Here is an 18,067-nt window from a genome sequence, read left to right on the forward strand (position 1 = left end):
ATCTTGGAGTCTGCGCTAAGTATAGATATATCGAGAATTTTATCACGGTGTTGTTTACAAAGCAAAAGAAGCACGTCATATTAGAATTGTACTTTAACATGTGATTTCTAAGTAAGTTGTTTCAATTTTTTTAAATATACTAGACTCCCTCATATATATGTTGTAGTACAATGCATTTTGATTCCCTGATTTGGTCCTCTTTTACTTTACTCATTGACTTTGAAGTATATCTGGTTTATATTGAAAGGTAGAAGGTTATATTGTCTTAGGATTAATCAGATTATTACTTAAGGGGGTTAGCGGGTCTAAATCATTTATATAGGATTTCTCTATATTTTTCTATAAATGTACTTTATCTTATAGTTAATAGAAAAATAAAATAAAAAAGTGGGGTCACTGTTCATTTGTGCTCACAATCTGCTTTCGAAAGAAGCATACATTTTTGTAAAGGCGTTTTTTTTCTGTTGAAGTAATAGAAGAAATAAAGGTAATATCGAAATAAAAAAAAGAAATTTATTACAGAAATCGCGATAATTGTACAATAATTTAGTTTAAGTACAGCTTATATGGAAATTATATTAAAAAAGATAGGTCACCGATGAGTTGAAAAAGATAATTCAATTTTAGAGCCCAAAAAAGGCATTTTTCCACCAAAGGGAGATAATTTGGAACTTTTTCAATGATGTATACATTTTGAAAGTCATCTGGGGGCCAACATAAATTGATTGTTTTGAATGATTTTTGTACCATATGATAAAGTAACAACTACAAAAGGAAATAAATAAAATTTGTAATGAAAAACAAATGTTTGATTTTTTCTGAATTTTTTATACCCTCGTTTAACCAAGTGAACATGATTGATTTCTAAAAAATACTGAAGTACAAATGAAAGGATTGTAGGTCTGAATGAACAAAACAAGCAATTTTATTTTATATCTTATGATCATTAGAGCTAATTAAATAGAATACTTCTGTATCTAACACGTTTTATTTTCCAATTTTCACTATCCCTTACCTTGTGGTTAGTGAATGTTTGACAATTACACCTTCACAGTTGATTTGGACTACACAATTCTAAAAATAACTCTAGGACTCATAGAATAATGTTAGTTACTACTATGTGCCATCTCTCATGGAGGAAAATGGAAAAACATGTTGGATCTGCATTATAAATTATAAACCAGTTTGTGTTCTTGTTACGTACAATTATAAATGAAAGGGGTATCTTCATTATGACCACATTATGTTCTTTTTTTGGATAGCTGATGACATGGGTTTAGGTAAAACACTGACTATGATCTCACTGATAATGAAACAAAAACAGCTGAAGGAAAACGGTACAGAAGAAGATAAACAGACTTGGTTAAGTAGAGACAAACAGTTAGAAAAATGTAAGTAAACATAAAAAAAATTGTGAAAACACAATAAAATAAAAAAAATTAAGATCTGAGGAGGTTTATATTTTGACCTGTCCAAAATCAGGAACCATGTCAGTTATGTTATAGTGGGTTTTTGTCTCGCTTGTCGGAGTCAAAAAGCGAGACATAGGTATGCTGTTCCCGGGCGTCGGCCATGGCGACGTTGACAACGGCATCAACAATGTATTAGTTTGCGATTAGGTCTAGTTTATGGTGAACCACTAGTGGTAAGTCAAAGATATTAGGTATGCAGTTGTATAAGTATTGGCACATCTCATTTCCATGGAGATTATTTGACCCCGCCCCCTCATTCATGGTCTATTGACTTTGAAATTTTTGCTTAGTTTTAATGTATTAGTTTATTAGGTCAGTTTATGGGGAACCACTAGTCATAGGTTAATGATAATTGGTATGCAGTTATATATATAAGCATTGGCATACCTCATTTCCATGGAGATTATTTGGCCCCGCCCCCTCAGTTATTGTCCATTTACTTTGAAACTTTTGTTTAGTTTTCATGTATTAGTTTGTGATTAGGTCAGTTTATGGGGAACCAGTAGTGGTAAAGTAATGATAATTGGTATGCAGTTGTATAAGCATCAGCATATCTCATTTCCATGGAGATTATTTGGTCCCGCCCCCTCATTTATGGTCTAATGACTTTGAAATTTTTGCTTAGTTTTAATGTATTAGTTTATTAGGTCAGTTTATGGGGAACCACTAGTCGTAGGTTAATGATAATTGGTATGCAGTTATATAAGCATTGGCATACCTCATTTCCATGGAGATTATTTGGCCCCGCCCCCTCAGTTATGGTCCATTGACTTTGAAACTTTTGCTTAGTTTTCATGTATTCGTTTGTGATTAGGTCAGTTTGTGGTTAACCAGTAGTGGTAGAGTAATGATAATTGGTATGCAGTTGTATAAGCATCAGCATATCTCATTTCCATGTAGATTATTCGACCCTGCCCCCTCGTTCATGGTCTATTGACTTTGAAATTTTTCTTAGTTTTTGTCGAGCCTGCAACTTTTGTCGCAGAAAGCTCGACATAGGGATAGTGATCCGGCGGCCACAGCTACGGCGGTGTTAGCTAAGTTCTTAAAAGCTTTATATTTTAGAAGTTGGAAGACCTGGATGCTTCATACTTTGTATATGGATGTCTCATGTTACGAAGTTTCTGTCAGTCACATGTCCAATGTCCTCGACCTCATTTTCATGGTTCAGTGACTACTTGAAAAAAAAGTTAAGATTTTTTGTAATGTTAAATTCTCTCTTATTTTAAGTAATAGGATAACTATATTTGGTATGTGCGTACCTTGCAAGGTCCTCATGCCGGTCAGACAGTTTTCACTTGACCTCGATCTGATTTCATGGATCAGTGAACAAGGTTAAGTTTTGGTGGTCAAGTCCATATCTCAGATACTATAAGCAAAAGTCTACTATATTTAGTGTATGGAAGGACTGTAAGGTGTACATGTCAAACTGGTAGGTCTCATCTGACCTTGACCTCATTTTCATGGTTCAGTGGTTATAGTTAAGTTTTTGTGTTTTGGTCTGTTTTTCTTAAACCATAAGCAATAGCTATAGGTCCACTTTATTTGTTGTAATGTATGGAAGAATTATTAGCTGTACATGCCTGCCTAGCATGGTTCATCTGACCTTGACCTCATTTTCATGGTTCAAAGGTCAATGTAGAGTTTTCTTGGTTTATGTTAAGTTTATGTGACAGTTGTAATAAAGTTTTATATTTAGGACTATCAACATAATATCAATGATTAGTAAAGAAGGCGAGACATTTCAGCGTGTGCACTCTTGTAATGTATAAGTTTGTGATGTCAGTTTATGGGGAACCACTAGTCGTAGGTTAATGATAATTGGTATGCAATTATATAAGCATTGGAATACCTCATTAAGCTCATTTCCCTGGAGATTTTTTGGCCCCGCCCCCTCAGTGATGGTCCATTGACTTTGAAACTTTTGCTTAGTTTTCATGTACCGGTATTCGTTTGTGATTAGGTTTGTCTAAAGAGAACTACTTATGATAAGTCAATGGTATTTGGTTTGCAGTTGTATTAGCATTGGCACATCTCATTTCAATGGAGATTGTTTAGCCATGTACCTTCAGTTATAGTTCAATGACTTTAAATATTTGCTAAACTTACATGTTAAAATGTTGCTATTTTTTATTTTAACATTTGCATTACCGGTATAGAAATTACAAAAAAGCGAGACATATCTCTGTGATAACAGTGATATTCGTATTGTCATACATTGTAGTTAACTGGCAGACCATCATTTAAGGCTTTGTTTAACAAGAAGTGGTTTAAAAATAAAACACTCTTTCTGTTAAAAAAAATCACTAAAAAATAAATTGTAAGCTTGTTAAACATAGTCGTTTTGAGGTTATTTATATCTTATGACAGAAGAAATTTGTAATTTTTGTCATTTTACACAAGCAGGAAAGCCAATTTATTTTTCACAGCTTCTTTTGGAAGTTTATTGTAACAAATTTAAAATGGTTTTTGATGAACTTATATTTCTTAAAAAAAGATGAATCTTGGGTATGATTTTTAAATTTTAAACCTACCAAAACTTTATATTTTTTTCTTGTTTGTCTTTTTAATAGTGAGCAAAAAGTTGGTTAAATCACGAGCTACTTTGGTGATCTGTCCAGCATCTTTAATCCATCAGTGGAAAACAGAGATAGAAAGAAGAGTAAAAGGAAGTAGACTGAAAGTGATGCTGTATCATGGACCTGATAGAGAGTCAGATATACTAAGGTAGAGTTATGTTCCCTTGATGAAAAAGGGGAGGTAATCTTACAGCTGATCAATTCAAGTGTGTACTTAGTCACATCTATACTTTTAAATGAGAAGACCTCATTTTGTGTGTCGCTTCTGTTCCTTCCACAATAAATTAACCATCATGCCTCTGTGTCCTATAGGTACCATGCATAGTTGCATTTGTCATCCTCGCTGATGATTATTCCGTTTGGGTTATTTTGGAAGTAAAATGAAAATAAAGAGGTCTGGATATTGTTTCCGTCATCGGACAAGGTTCTTGGAGGTGGGGGGGGGGGGGACAGGACATTTTTTTTGCTTTTTCTGTATACTATGAACATACAAGTTACATTGTAAACAAACTTTGATTTTCTATATTTATCTTATCTATTTATAACTCTGTATTGCTACTTTTACTTTTCATTTTTTCTCTCACCATGACGACGTCAAATTCAATGCACCACTTTGAGTACTTCAGGGATTAATTTCTGTATAAAAATTGTCCTGATGAAGACTGCCTTGCAGGCCAAACATGTAGACCATAGCAAATAAAATTGCAGACCATTCGAAGTGTTGTTGTCAATTTTGGATATTATTTTAAAGTTGCATTTATTTGCATAATTTGACAACCCTGCATATCAAGGTATCCACTTCAGGGACTCTAACGAAATGATTCACACAGGCATTGGTTCAACACATGGAGTTTAATATGAACATACATATTCGATAAAATAAAGTGTACATTGTATTTGATATTTATTATGATTTCCAAGTTTTCTATCAACGGCGGTCATATATTATATAGAGATTAGAGTATATGTAATTTCACAGTACGTATAAAAAAAAATTGAAAGTAATAGAAAATAAAAAAAAGAAGATTAAGAAAAAAGGGGAGCGCTGATATAAATTGTCCTATGACTTTTGATACCTTTCCTGAAATGCTCTAGTCATTTTTTTTTTCATCCTACAACAGTAACTTGCTAGATAAACCATGAATTCTTTATTGGTTATTAAAATGGTTTAAAATGCATAAACAATGCTACAAAAACCTTTTTCTAACCAATCCAAATAACCAATGGGCAATAATTTAATTTATCTAACAGAATATCTTATTTGGACATTCATACATGTACATACTTTGATTGATCAGTTTGGCATTATTATCAGTAAACTGCTCATCTGTAAGTGCTAGTTATTTAAAGTACTTCAATGTTTTTTTCCATATACCATAAGTATTTGTCAATCATTTCGTCTTAGATTAAAACTTAGAATTACAGTACCAGGTACTTAAGAATAGATAACCTTCAATTGCCAACTTCTTAATGTATGGCTTATCAACTTTTTAACTTACCGAAATTGCCATTTTTGCCATTTTAAGGCTATCAAACCAATAGTTTTTATATTGCTTCTAAAACAAGTCTAGATAATTTAGCATCTAAATGTTATAGATTAGCTGACAATGATGTAGTATTGACAACCTATAACCTGGTTGCTAAGGAGGTTGGGGCAGCAGATATTAATGCTGAGGACCCTGCTAAGGATGAAGATCCCGATGAAGAGGATAAAAAAGATGAGGTTATAATTTTAATACCAATCTGTACAAGAATTTTATTGTTTTACATTGATTTTATTATTTAGATTGTAATTGATAAAAGTTGGTTTTAAGTCAAGTCTGCATCATGCAAGATATGTTCATCGTGCATATTTATAATTTTGTTTGTATGTCTAAATGATGTGATGACCTGTTTTCCATGATTCAATGATTATGCATTAGGTATTGCTTGTTTGATTTTAGTTCTGGGAATGCATACAATTAGGTACTGGACAATAAGCATCAATCTATTATGATTATATTTACAATTTAAGACTACAAAAGGCAAGGAAATCTGGAACACTGTCATAATTTACCAGCTATCGATATTATTGTTAAAGACCAAAACAATTTGAATATTGAGACTAGCACAGAATCAAGATATATTTGTTAGATAACTGGGTGGAAATAAAGGGTGTATATGAATGAATTGCAATACTACATCAAGAAAGGAACATATAAAAAGAGAAAGTTGAAGTAGTAATCATATGAAACAAAACATACTATATTGTTCAAATAATAAATGTTTATTGTTTTCTTCTAGCTTTCTGCAGTGAAACACAAGTCAGACTCAAAGATGTTACGCATTGCCTGGGATAGGATTGTATTAGATGAGGCACACAACATTAAGAATCATAAAAGTTTGACGGCAGTGGCAGTGTGTAGACTAAGAGCTGGTTTCCGCTGGGCACTGACTGGTACCCCTATACAGAATAAACTTCTAGATATATTTTCTTTATTAAGGTATTTGCATGTAAAAAAATATTATTTCGAAACTTCATTTGTCATTTGAGTAACAATTAAAAAAATTCACCTTTATTCTTTAAATTTAACTTTCAATTGAAACATACATTTCATTGAAATTCAATAGCTTACAAATATACCTTATTTCTATTTGGAGATTTGCAACACTTAACCAAAGAATTTATATGACATTTTAAATATTGACATCATACAAAAATCACTTTTCTTTTGTGGTATCAGATATTTTCTCTTAAGAAATCAAATTTTCTGGGAGCATCTCTGATGTCCAATAACAGGCGACAAACAGAAATAATGTAAACAATTTTGTGTGCTGACTGAAAGTAATATCTTTGAAAATTCATCTGTTAACGACTAAATTGAAATTTATATAGGTGTTTAACTTGAGGTAAAAAAAAAGACATTAAGACATAGATATAATGTTTGAGTTTTTTCAGATTAAATAATTTTAAACTTTCAGATTTTTAAGATGCTCCCCATTTGATGAATACAAGTTATGGAAGAAACAGGTTGAGAGAGGTATGTCAAACGTTTTTTTTGTACATGGTAGAAATGTACAGCTTAAGGTAAGGTTTGCATGAAACCTGGATTTTTTTCTTAGTGATATTACACCAATATGATACATCATTTCGTTCAAGGAGGAGTACCCAATCATTTAATGAAAAAAAATCAAACATCGCCCGTCCAGTTTTTTCATGTGAAAAGCTCAAAATTCCGATTTTTGACGATTTTTAGGGGAAATTGTATTTGAATTCTTCTGAAATAATAATGTATGCAAGTGACTATAAAAAAATAAAACTGAACAAAACATGTATAAATAATTGTGGTCCATTCATTAATAATAAATTTTAATTAAAAAATCATAAAAAGTTCCTAAAAACAAGATTTTTTTAATTTTTGGGTTAAAAAAAAACCGTTGCCATGGCAACAAAAAGCCAAAAATATCCTTTTTCCGGGTCCCCCGTTTTTGTAAAAAACTGTGAACTTTAGGATTTAACTATTTGCATTGCAATGAGTTAATAAAATTGGTATGTCCCCGAACTCGTTTTTACGGAAATGGGCGTTATGTGTTCATGTTGTCATTTCTGTAAAACACAAAAAATTGATCTCCAAAGAAGATAGTCATCTTTAATAGCATCTTTTTACAAAGAATCATTTTGTCTTGTAACACTTTGGGACTGACCATAGTCAATGACAGAAAACAGTGATTAACTTAGGGATGACATCAAAAGATCAATGTAGGATAAAAAAAAACTTAATTCAAATAGTTTGGGGGGGGGGGGGGGGGGATAAAAGTTGCTGCAAGTTTTTATCAATTTGACATCGATTTAACATATATCCATATTGGTCAATCAAATTTTTCCCAAATTAAGTTAAGACGGGTGAACAAACTATGTGAATTAAGTTGTTTTTTGTTATCCTACATTGAACTTTTGATGTCGTTCCTTAACTTTTATGCCCACAACTATCAGTCGGAAGGGGAGGTGTTTAAATTTGGTCATATTTGTGTACTAATACATGTACAAGACTCTGAGTTTGAAGGAATGTGTCCATGGGACATTGATGATGCCCCCTCTTGCATAAATATAAACCATTATAAAGCATTACGTATAAATTTTATAACATTTGGTTGAAGCAAACTAAAGATAGAGAACAGAAACGAAAAATTCGGAAAACGACCTCATAAAAATACTCCGAGCGTCGTCACTACTTCATTATGATCTCTTATATGTATACGGAGAAAGACTAAAAACTAACAATTTCCCGGATTTTATAGTGAGTCTGTACATGTGTAGAGACACCAGTTACCATCCTTGTTTTTAGATAAATTAATTCAAAGTTGACTGATATGCATAGAAGTTTGTTTGATTAGGGGTTGTAAAATGTCCAGTGGCAAATACTTCAGGTATGTTCAGGACGACACAATACAATAGGTGTGTCTGAAAGACACATTTTTAATGCATCCATAAAAAAAATACGATTAGAAACATTCCGTCAGTTGTAAAAGTGATTGATAAAATAACATATATTTCGAATGATGTAAACGTGTGGGTTGTGTGCGTATTTGCGGATAAACCTTGCAAACTGTACATTTGAAAGACCAAGTCAACATTCTGTCATTCGTAAAAATTATGCAATAAAAATATCTGAGAATATATATATGCATCCTCTATAAGTAAAACACATCAGTGGCGCATTATGTAAATTCCAACCATTTTAAACGAAATTGACTAAAAGTGTCACAAAAAATGTGCCGTTTTTCACCCAATCCTGCGTTTCTATAATTTGTATTTATACTTTATAAAAAATCGGAAACGGCGTGCATCAGACTTACAAATTCAATGAAAGAGACAGCTTAACAGTCAGTGAAAAAATTATCGGGGTTCTTGAAGCAGAATAAACAACACTTCTATCTTGTGAAAGGACAGGACGGGGACAAGCCATCAAAACACAAGATATTAGATCAATTTCTGTTGAAATGAGCTTCCCATACATTAGTTTTTTTTAAAGGTTTTACGGCGGGTGACAAGAGAAAAGGACGGGAGAAAGGAGAAATGTGAACCCTGTCCGACCCCTCATAAATCTAGAACTGTAAAAGTGACGACATCAAAATTCAAATTTATTCTGTGTTTTTGTGGTAAAAAGCATTATGCATAAGTTTTATATATCAGTTGGTTGAGGCAAACTAAAGTTAGAGAACGGAAACCAATTTTGTAGAAACGGACGTACATTCGGACGGACGTACAAACAGACAAGGATAAAACTCAGTACCCCCTTGCTACGGCGGGGGCATGAAAATGTACATTTATGAAAGGAAATAAAAATAAAATTCCGCGAAACTTTATGAATGGTTTTTGCACAAAGACGTTACGGCTTAACGTGACGTCATATAAATGAAAACTAACAAACTGAAGGTCATAACGTTACTTGTACGATTCAAATTTTGATAAAATTACATGAAAACGGCGATTTTGAGGTAGGTGTTGTTTTATTTTCGATAATATTGTAGTTATAGAACATTGGTTAATCAAAGCAATTCAAAATGGCGGATCCCTCCTTTTTTCAATTATTTGAATTCGAGTTATCTCCCTGTGTACGCAAACCTTACCTTAATTCATTTTGTTATTGCATGACTATTTCAAACATATTCAATATATTTAATAACATTTTATATAATTTGTGCATGAGAAAATATTTGTAAATGTGTGGAATGAACATTCACAATTGTTGATAAATGGCAATGGAGGTAGCTGGAAAAACACCTAATGCCAAACAATTGGAGGATTTTAAATGTTTTATTTGGTCATTTTGTTTCCTTAAATCATTCAACAAATGTTGTTGTCCATTTGATTGTCTTTTTAAATTTTACACTACATGTATTAGGCTAGATGTATCTCTGTGTCAACAGTTTATTTTATTTTCAAATGATTATATCTTGAGACTGTTAGTGGGATCTTCAGTAATGACCATGGAGACATAATGAAACAGTCAAAGGGTAAATGGTCAAATATGAACTTGAAATTTATTCAATAGGGGTAGACTTCCAATCCCTAGGGGTTTATAGGGATGGGGATTTATTTGAGAGTCTTTTTTAACAGCATCTTGTTACAATCATTTCTTGTTTTTTATATTTTCAGACAACAGTGGTCATAGTCGCCTGAATGTTTTAGTGAAATGCTTATTGCTTAGAAGAACAAAGAATCAAGTTGACAAGGCTGGAAAACCGCTGGTAAGTTTTACAAATCTAGCTTGGTCAGTTTATTATTTATAGTTGAAGTGTCTGTTAAAATGGGATCATACCTGTCGATTTATATAGGACTGTTTTCGTACTATGTTCATTTTGTTACTTTTCTTACTATGTTCATTTTGTGTTTTCAGTAAGTTGCATTTGTTTAGAATTGCTTCTTTTAAACTGAAAAATTTAAATATCTAATTCACCATTTCAAAAAGTTTTGGGTTCAAGTCATTTAAATTCTGTAGCAATTCTCTTTAATATTATGATATGAATAAAAAATTTTGGTGTATTTTTCAAATGTCATATAATCTATATCTTAAGCAGCACTTCAAATTAAGCTCTGTCAAAAACTTTTAAAATATCATTTAATTGGAACAATAGTCACACTGAAGCGTGATACATTTGTTTTGAACTCCCTTAACTGGAATGCAAATCTTAATTTTAAGTGTTGACAGGTAAACATCGATTAATCTTTTTTTAGTGTCCCCTATCAATGAAAATGTGTTTCTTTTGTAGGTAGCTTTACCTACAAAGACTGTGAAGGAATATGAAATCAAGTTATCGGACAACGAGAGAAAAGTGTATGAAAAGATATTTGCTCAATCAAAGTAGGTTGATCTACATATGTCAATGCAGTTTATGGTTAAATTACTCAAGTAATGGTTATAAAGAAAACATCAGTTTGAACACTTTTTTGGGCTCCATACAAGACCCCACAAAAAAAAATGTGCTAATAAAGAGTAAGCAGTTTTGTTTGCAAGTTTGGACAGCTAGTTAACTTGGAATTCCTCAAAGACTGTGATATATAAAAAAAAAAATAAGGGGCTTCTTGTATTAATGATTCATAAACAAGTATCTGATTTTTTTTTCAAATGTAAGGTGGTTTTTTTATTTCCAGAAAAACAAAAATAAAGATTTCAAATTTTTCTCAATTGTTGGAAATTAAAAATAAGCAAAATGTACATAATGACCATTCTAATAGATGCCGGGTTGATTGCCCAATGTCAATTTACCTAAGCTATTTCCACCAGGTGCTAGTCAATAGTGTTTTCATGAAAATTATGTTTTTTTTGTATAGAGATGTTATGAGAGATTATTTGAAACGACATGGAGAAAAGGATATTGACACTTCAAGTCAATCTTCAACATCAAATGTAAACCCATTTCAAGACAAATCACCCTCAAAGATTGTAGGTCAAGGGTCACAGGCAACAGGAGGCGGTCTGGCCCTCAACACACAACAGAGACCTGGAGGTCAAATGATCTTGGTTATGTTGTTACGGTTACGACAATGTTGTTGTCACTTAAGTTTAATGAAAGATGTAAGTATGAAGAATACAGATATAGAACTTGTTCTTCTATAACAAATAAGACTTTCAAAAAGTAGAAACAATTAAATGACATGCATAATTTAAAAACAAAGGATATGGATTATTCCTCCATGTCACAAAATCAGTACATGCATAACCAAATAACACAAAAGCAGAGGTACAACACTTTTATTGCTGTTATTCATCTCTAAGTCACTACAAAACCTTTAACATGGAGCAAAGTGTACATTTTGATATTCAATATTATTACACAAACAATGTGAAATGAATTATAAAACAGTAGAAAGAAATTTTACAGATTTAACTAATTTATAAACTATTTTCACAACATTTACTGTCATTAATCTAGATTGTTACATTGTCTCTCTGCATATTCACAATTCTTCAAGAAGAATGATTAACTAAATTTAACATACAGCATTTCTCATTTTATTGGTGGTTCCAAAAAGGCAGGGCAAGTTCTTCAGATCTCAGCTATGGATTGGTGTCAAACAGTCAATATTATACCAGAAGTATGATGGTCTTCTTTGTATCATATATTTTTGAATTGAGCAGCCCTATCATTAGATAATGGACATCATGCATTTCAGGATAAAAAAGATTTAAAGTGAATGAACTATATTTTCATTGAAGTTGAATATTATTCAATATGTAGTAGGGATAAAAGATTTTTGTTTTGTTTTCATCAAAATATCTCTAAAGTACCATTTTTGCAGGCACTAGAAGATGAAATAGCCGAGGATGAAGGTTTAGAGTTAGATATTGTAGAGCAGATGAGAGGAATGGGTCTGGAGGAAGAGGGAACAAAAGAACCTTCTCTTACCAAATCTAATGCCTGCTTTGAAAAGGACTCTCTCAGTACAAAGGTACATGAAAAAATGAAGTACACCAGTTATTGTGTTTCCTTTGCTGATTGATAAACATAGATATTAGAAGATTTGGTATGAGTGCCAATGAGACAACATGTTTACTTAGAAGACAGTTAGAATTTGATGTTAATGTCATATTTGACTTCCTTTATTTCTGTTAATTTTTTTTTTCTAACTGTAAATGCAGAAGGTTGATATTGAAAATGTGTTTTGTTCTTGTTGATTTAAAACACTAATCAGTTATTAATTTATTTATTTTTTGTCAAAAGAAAATGTCAGTGTTTTAACACTTTCAATGCAAGGCAAAACTGCAACTATATCCATCTTTGCAACAGTAGATGTAGCAGTTAGATATAAAAAAAAAAATGAGATGTGGTATGAATGCAGTGGCTGATCCAGAATTTTCCATAAGTGGGGGCCCATTGACTGCCTAAGAAGGGGCCTGCTCCAGTCATGCTTCAGTGATTCCCTATATAAGCAACTAAATTTTTCCCAGAAAAGGGGGGGGGGCAGGGCCCCTGGGCCCCGTCTAAATCCACCTCTGGAATTCCATTGAATATATTTGTTAAATTGTGATTTGTTTCTTTAAATATTTTAACTTTCAGGTGGAGGCAGTTATGAAGAAATTGAGAGAAATAAGGGATTCTTCAGAAAAGAACAGAAGACAGAAAAGGTATTCCCATTTTTTTCTTTTTCTTTATGAAGTGTATAAATAATTAATGATGTAACAAGTCCATCTACTTTTGAATAATTTTTGTCATATTATCTTATTTCATTATTTTGAACCTTGACACACTTAATAATGCAATAAAACAAGAGTAAAGCTAGATTTTGTAATATTTTAAAGACTTTTTTAGGGTCTTGTTATATAATGTTCTGTGAATTTGGTAGATATAAGATGTGGTATGCGTGCCAATGATCTCATGTATATTTATAAAAAATAATGAATCAATGTATCAGTTTTGAATTTTAATCATTTTGTTCATTTACAGATTTGTTGATGTTTTATAACGTATCTCATAAATGTATGTTTCAGTGTAATTGTGTCACAGTGGACTAAGATGTTGGATATAATAGCTGTCCATCTAGATAGAATGGGTGTTAAGTATAGTGTCATCCAGGGCAACATTCCTCCTAAAAAGAGAAACGAATTTGTGGAAGATTTTAACACAAATCCCAAAGGATCTGAAGTAATGTTGGTGTCCCTGAGGGCTGGTGGTGTTGGTCTTAATTTGATCGGAGGAAACCACCTGTTCTTGCTAGATCAACATTGGTATGTTTTATACTACATTTATTTGTATGCACATGTATGTATTAGGTGTTATCTATAAATTTGATTTCTTGGACCATGTGTTTGATCATAATTCAATGTATTATGAGATCCTCAAGGAGTAGTATTTCTCATGTTTTAGTGACATTTGAAAATCAGAATATGGTATTCTTACTTGAATTTAACTTATTGTCTAAGCATTAAATATCATCAAATGTAATACATTGCATCTATAATCTATATTCAATTTAACCAAACTTGAACAGTCCAAATTAAGAACACCTTTTGCCATTGTTATCATGATACTTCAAACTTTATACATTTATGGATTAACAAAATAGTTGAAATGTGAAGAGGTTGTCCTTAGTTGTAAATGCCTTACCTTTTATATTCTATTTTGCAGGAACCCAGCATTAGAAGATCAAGCTTGTGATAGAATATATAGAGTAGGACAGACCAGAGATGTCATGATACATAGGTAAATATTAGATTAACATGAGAGAATATTACAGTTTATAGAGGGGGGTTCCTTAAACTTTTAATTGGGACAGTTTTTGATGAATAACTTTGAAATTAGAAATGTTTAGATAGATTTACAGTTTTTTATGCCCCACCTACCATAGTAGAGGGGCATTAGGTTTTCTGGTCTGTGCCTCCGTTCATCCGTCCGTCCGTCCGTCCGTCTGTGCCTCCGTTCGTCCGTCCGGTTAAAGTTTTTGGTCGAGGTAGTTTTTGATGAAGCTGAAGTCCAATCAACTTGAAACTTAATACACATGTTCCCCATGATATGATCTTTCTAATTTTAATGCCAAATTATAGTTTTGACCCCAGTTTCATGGTCCACTGAACATAGAAAATGATAGTGCGAAGTCCAGGTTAAAGTTTTTGGTCAAGGTAGTTTTTGATGAAGTTAAAGCTACATCAACTTGAAACTTAGTACACATGTTCCTTATGATATGATCTTTCTAGTTTTAATTACAAATTAAAGTTTTGACCCCAATTTCACGGTCCACTGAACATAGAAAATGATAGTGGGAGTGGGGCATCCATGTACTATGGACACATTCTTGTTTTAAGGTAAATCGCCTTGTTTCATTAGCACTCATTAAAAAAGAGCATAAAAAAGAGATTTCTTTTAAGTTAACTGTATTCTAACCCTAATGACTAGTGTGAGCTATTGGCACCAGTTGGCTTCCATAAATTAACAATTAAGCCAATTGCATCTCATTTAGCCATTCATCACTAGGCTGTTTAGATAAAAGATTTAGTGCTTGTATTGCAGATATCAATCTGGCCAAAAGGACAAAAATGTTTTAGAATATTTTAAAACTAGTTATGGAGGATCTGCATTTATGCCCCTCCCCTCTATAATAAATTATTAAGTATCTCAAAAATGATTTTGACCCCCATCTCTAAACAATATATATTATTCATAGTCTTGACCTTTCTAGTTTACCAAAGTTTTATCCCAGGGGACATGTCCTGCTGCCTTTATATCATTGATTGTTTTAAAATACCATTTAGGGGCCTTGGTGCTCAAGTAGTTCAAGTATTTATTTTTGTAATCACTAGCCAGTCAACACTGAGGTTGTGAGTTTGAACCCTGCTCGTGCTGGTGCACTCAACTCCAATCTTAATTGACTAGCTAGGATTGTCAGTTTTCCTATAGAAAAGGTTGGTGACTTCCTCTACCAATAAAAACTTAACACCACCAAATAGCTCAAAAGTGCTGCATTAAAACACAGAAAATCGACATCAAATTAAATATAATCTGCAATATAGATTTTACTGTGGATGGGGTGTCATGCCCAACATACCCCGAAAAAAACAAATAAATTCCCCACCAATTTTCCATTGATGTTATAATTTGCCAATCTTTTCTAGAATGAGTTTGCTCTTCATCTTTTTTTTAACCAGAATACCTTCTTTACATGCGTTAGATTAAAAATGAGATTTACAAGGCAAAAGATGTATGAAATAAGATTAACTTAGATATCAGAAATGAATTGAAATTTTTAATCTGTCCACAAGCTACAAATATCTTCAATGTTTATTTTATTTCGACAGATTTCTATGTAAAGATACAGTGGAAGAAAAAATTGTACAACTACAGGATAGTAAGAAAAAACTTGCTGATAATGTTTTAACAGGGTAGGTTCTTATCATCATTTGTGAGGCCTCGGTGGCAGTGTGGATAGTTACTACTGTAATCACTAGTCAGTCAACACTGAAGTTTTGAGTTTCGAACCCCACTGGTGTGGGTGCACTCGACTCCAATCATAATTGACTAGGATTGTCAGTTTTCATTTTTAAAGGTCATGGTTTGCTCTAGCCACTCTGGATTCCTTCACCAATAAAAACTGGCCGCCATGAAATAGCCCAAAAGCAGTGGTTAGAAGTGGTGTTCAAAACACAAAAAATAAAATATTAGCATTTGTGACCAGCCAAGTTGATAAAATATCACAAAATTGGTCTGCATTATTTATTTTGTGACATATTAGCTTTTAGTCTGTGATCCTCATGAGACCAATCAATGGATTTCAGTTAAAATTTAGAAAACATTCAGTTATAGTCTTTGTAAGAGGTTGACTTGAGGATATATCAACCTTAAAGAAGTGTATCGGCTGAGAATTAAGTCAAAGGTTTATATAATTCTTTAGATTGATATATTCTCAAACAAAGTTACAATTGTCTTTAAAATTATTGTTAATTTGCAGAAAAAAGAGAAAAAAAATCTTTCATTAGCTAGTACAATTTGTTTTTTTTAAAGAATTTGGAAAAAAACTCTGTAATATCACTTTCTATGTTCCATTTTCAGTCTACCTTTGAAATACAGTTGATCATGTAACTCTTTCTGAACAAATAAGATTAGAATATAGTAGACAGTTATTTAATATGTAACTATGCAATAGATCAAAATAAATTTCCCTTGGTATGAAGATCAGCTCATTGTTCTATTGTCCGAAGCCAACGGCTGAGGGCAATAGAACAATGATCTTCATACCAAGGGAAATATATTTTGATCTATTGCACTATTACACCTTCAATAAATGTTTTATTACCTAATACATACTGAGTCAGTTCTAACAAATTCTTAGAAATAAAACACATGAAAGTAACAACTGTATTAATTATAATGTGTAAGAATCATACATTTACAACCAATACTTTAGTAATTCAATAAAACGGACATGAAAGCAGAGTTATATAAGGTGGTACCCAACACTTTGACAAAAATTAATTTGGCTCGTTTAATTTCTTAAAATTTTGACAAAGTATTTACTTTGACCCTTTGACAAAAAATATAAAAATTTCAAAAAATTTGTACCAACCGTTTTATCAGAAAAATTGCACTGGTTATATAGCAGTTTGATGAACACTTATTTTGATCATTGAGAAGCTTGATATTGCCTTAACAACACAACGTAATCAAAATGTTTAGCTGATTTTACAGTTATCTCCCTGTAGTGTTAGGTACCACCTTAAATGACAAGAAATCATTAAAGTAATTCTTCAAAATTTGCAAACCGCTCCATCATAGAAGTTATTTGCAGACGATCAAAACAATAAACCCAAGAATGTTTAAAAGACCCAATTTGATTGGGCAACATGAATACCTTTCATTTAATCAGATTTCAGAATAAGCAGGTCAGTCAATAGACTGCACACAGGTGCAATAGAATGATAATTTCCAGTGCAATAGACCATGAAACAAAAAATGGCAGAAAAATAGCAAATAAAAAATAGAAATATTAATAAAACAGTAAAATACTCTTTATTAGGGAATAATATTATACCGTTATATTGTTTATTTTTCAGATCAAAGGCAACAAGTTCCAAACTGACATTACAGGATCTCAGGATGATATTTGGTGTATGATGGATAGTAAACTATATGGACATACATGTACATGCATTTTAATTGCTTTATTTATTTAATAGTAGCTATATAAGGATTTTAGAATTTTTAGATCTCTTGTGTTTTTATATGTCATTTATTTGATAAAGACATATTTGTATTGGGGATTTACATTTATTACATGCATAATTCAGAACTTTTATAGTGCAATATGATGCAAAAAAATAGATGCAGGTTTTTATACTTTATATTGTTAAAATACTAGAATCTTCAATATTGAACAGTTTTTTTCAAAAAAATGTAAGACTATACTGAGTTGACAAAAATGTCTGATGTTTTTATTTTTACTTCCTGTAGTTAGGCCAAATAAAAATATATGTGTGGTTCCAGTGAACCTACCTTCCCTACTTTTTCGTCTTGAAATTAGCCTACCCTAAAGATTTTATTGTC

The 18,067-nt window shown here is 32.0% G+C and overlaps 1 protein-coding gene across 1 annotated transcript in view; it reads left to right on the forward strand.

Moving 5' to 3' along the window:
* Positions 1-17,777, forward strand: part of LOC143047917 (transcription termination factor 2-like) — a 30,076-nt gene extending 12,299 nt beyond the window's left edge. The window contains exons 11-24 of the mRNA XM_076221262.1: positions 1,263-1,391; positions 4,046-4,199; positions 5,648-5,774; positions 6,335-6,534; positions 7,013-7,071; positions 10,191-10,282; positions 10,805-10,896; positions 11,367-11,610; positions 12,336-12,485; positions 13,094-13,161; positions 13,525-13,761; positions 14,162-14,236; positions 15,826-15,909; positions 17,578-17,777. Coding sequence (XP_076077377.1) covers positions 1,263-1,391; positions 4,046-4,199; positions 5,648-5,774; positions 6,335-6,534; positions 7,013-7,071; positions 10,191-10,282; positions 10,805-10,896; positions 11,367-11,610; positions 12,336-12,485; positions 13,094-13,161; positions 13,525-13,761; positions 14,162-14,236; positions 15,826-15,909; positions 17,578-17,638 — 1,772 coding nt within the window. The 3' untranslated portion in view covers positions 17,639-17,777. The remainder of the gene's footprint in view (positions 1-1,262; positions 1,392-4,045; positions 4,200-5,647; positions 5,775-6,334; positions 6,535-7,012; positions 7,072-10,190; positions 10,283-10,804; positions 10,897-11,366; positions 11,611-12,335; positions 12,486-13,093; positions 13,162-13,524; positions 13,762-14,161; positions 14,237-15,825; positions 15,910-17,577) is intronic.
* Positions 17,778-18,067: the final 290 nt, after the last annotated feature.

The sequence above is a fragment of the Mytilus galloprovincialis genome, chromosome 10 (genome assembly GCF_965363235.1).
Source record: "Mytilus galloprovincialis chromosome 10, xbMytGall1.hap1.1, whole genome shotgun sequence".
In the NCBI taxonomy this organism is placed as follows: domain Eukaryota; kingdom Metazoa; phylum Mollusca; class Bivalvia; order Mytilida; family Mytilidae; genus Mytilus; species Mytilus galloprovincialis.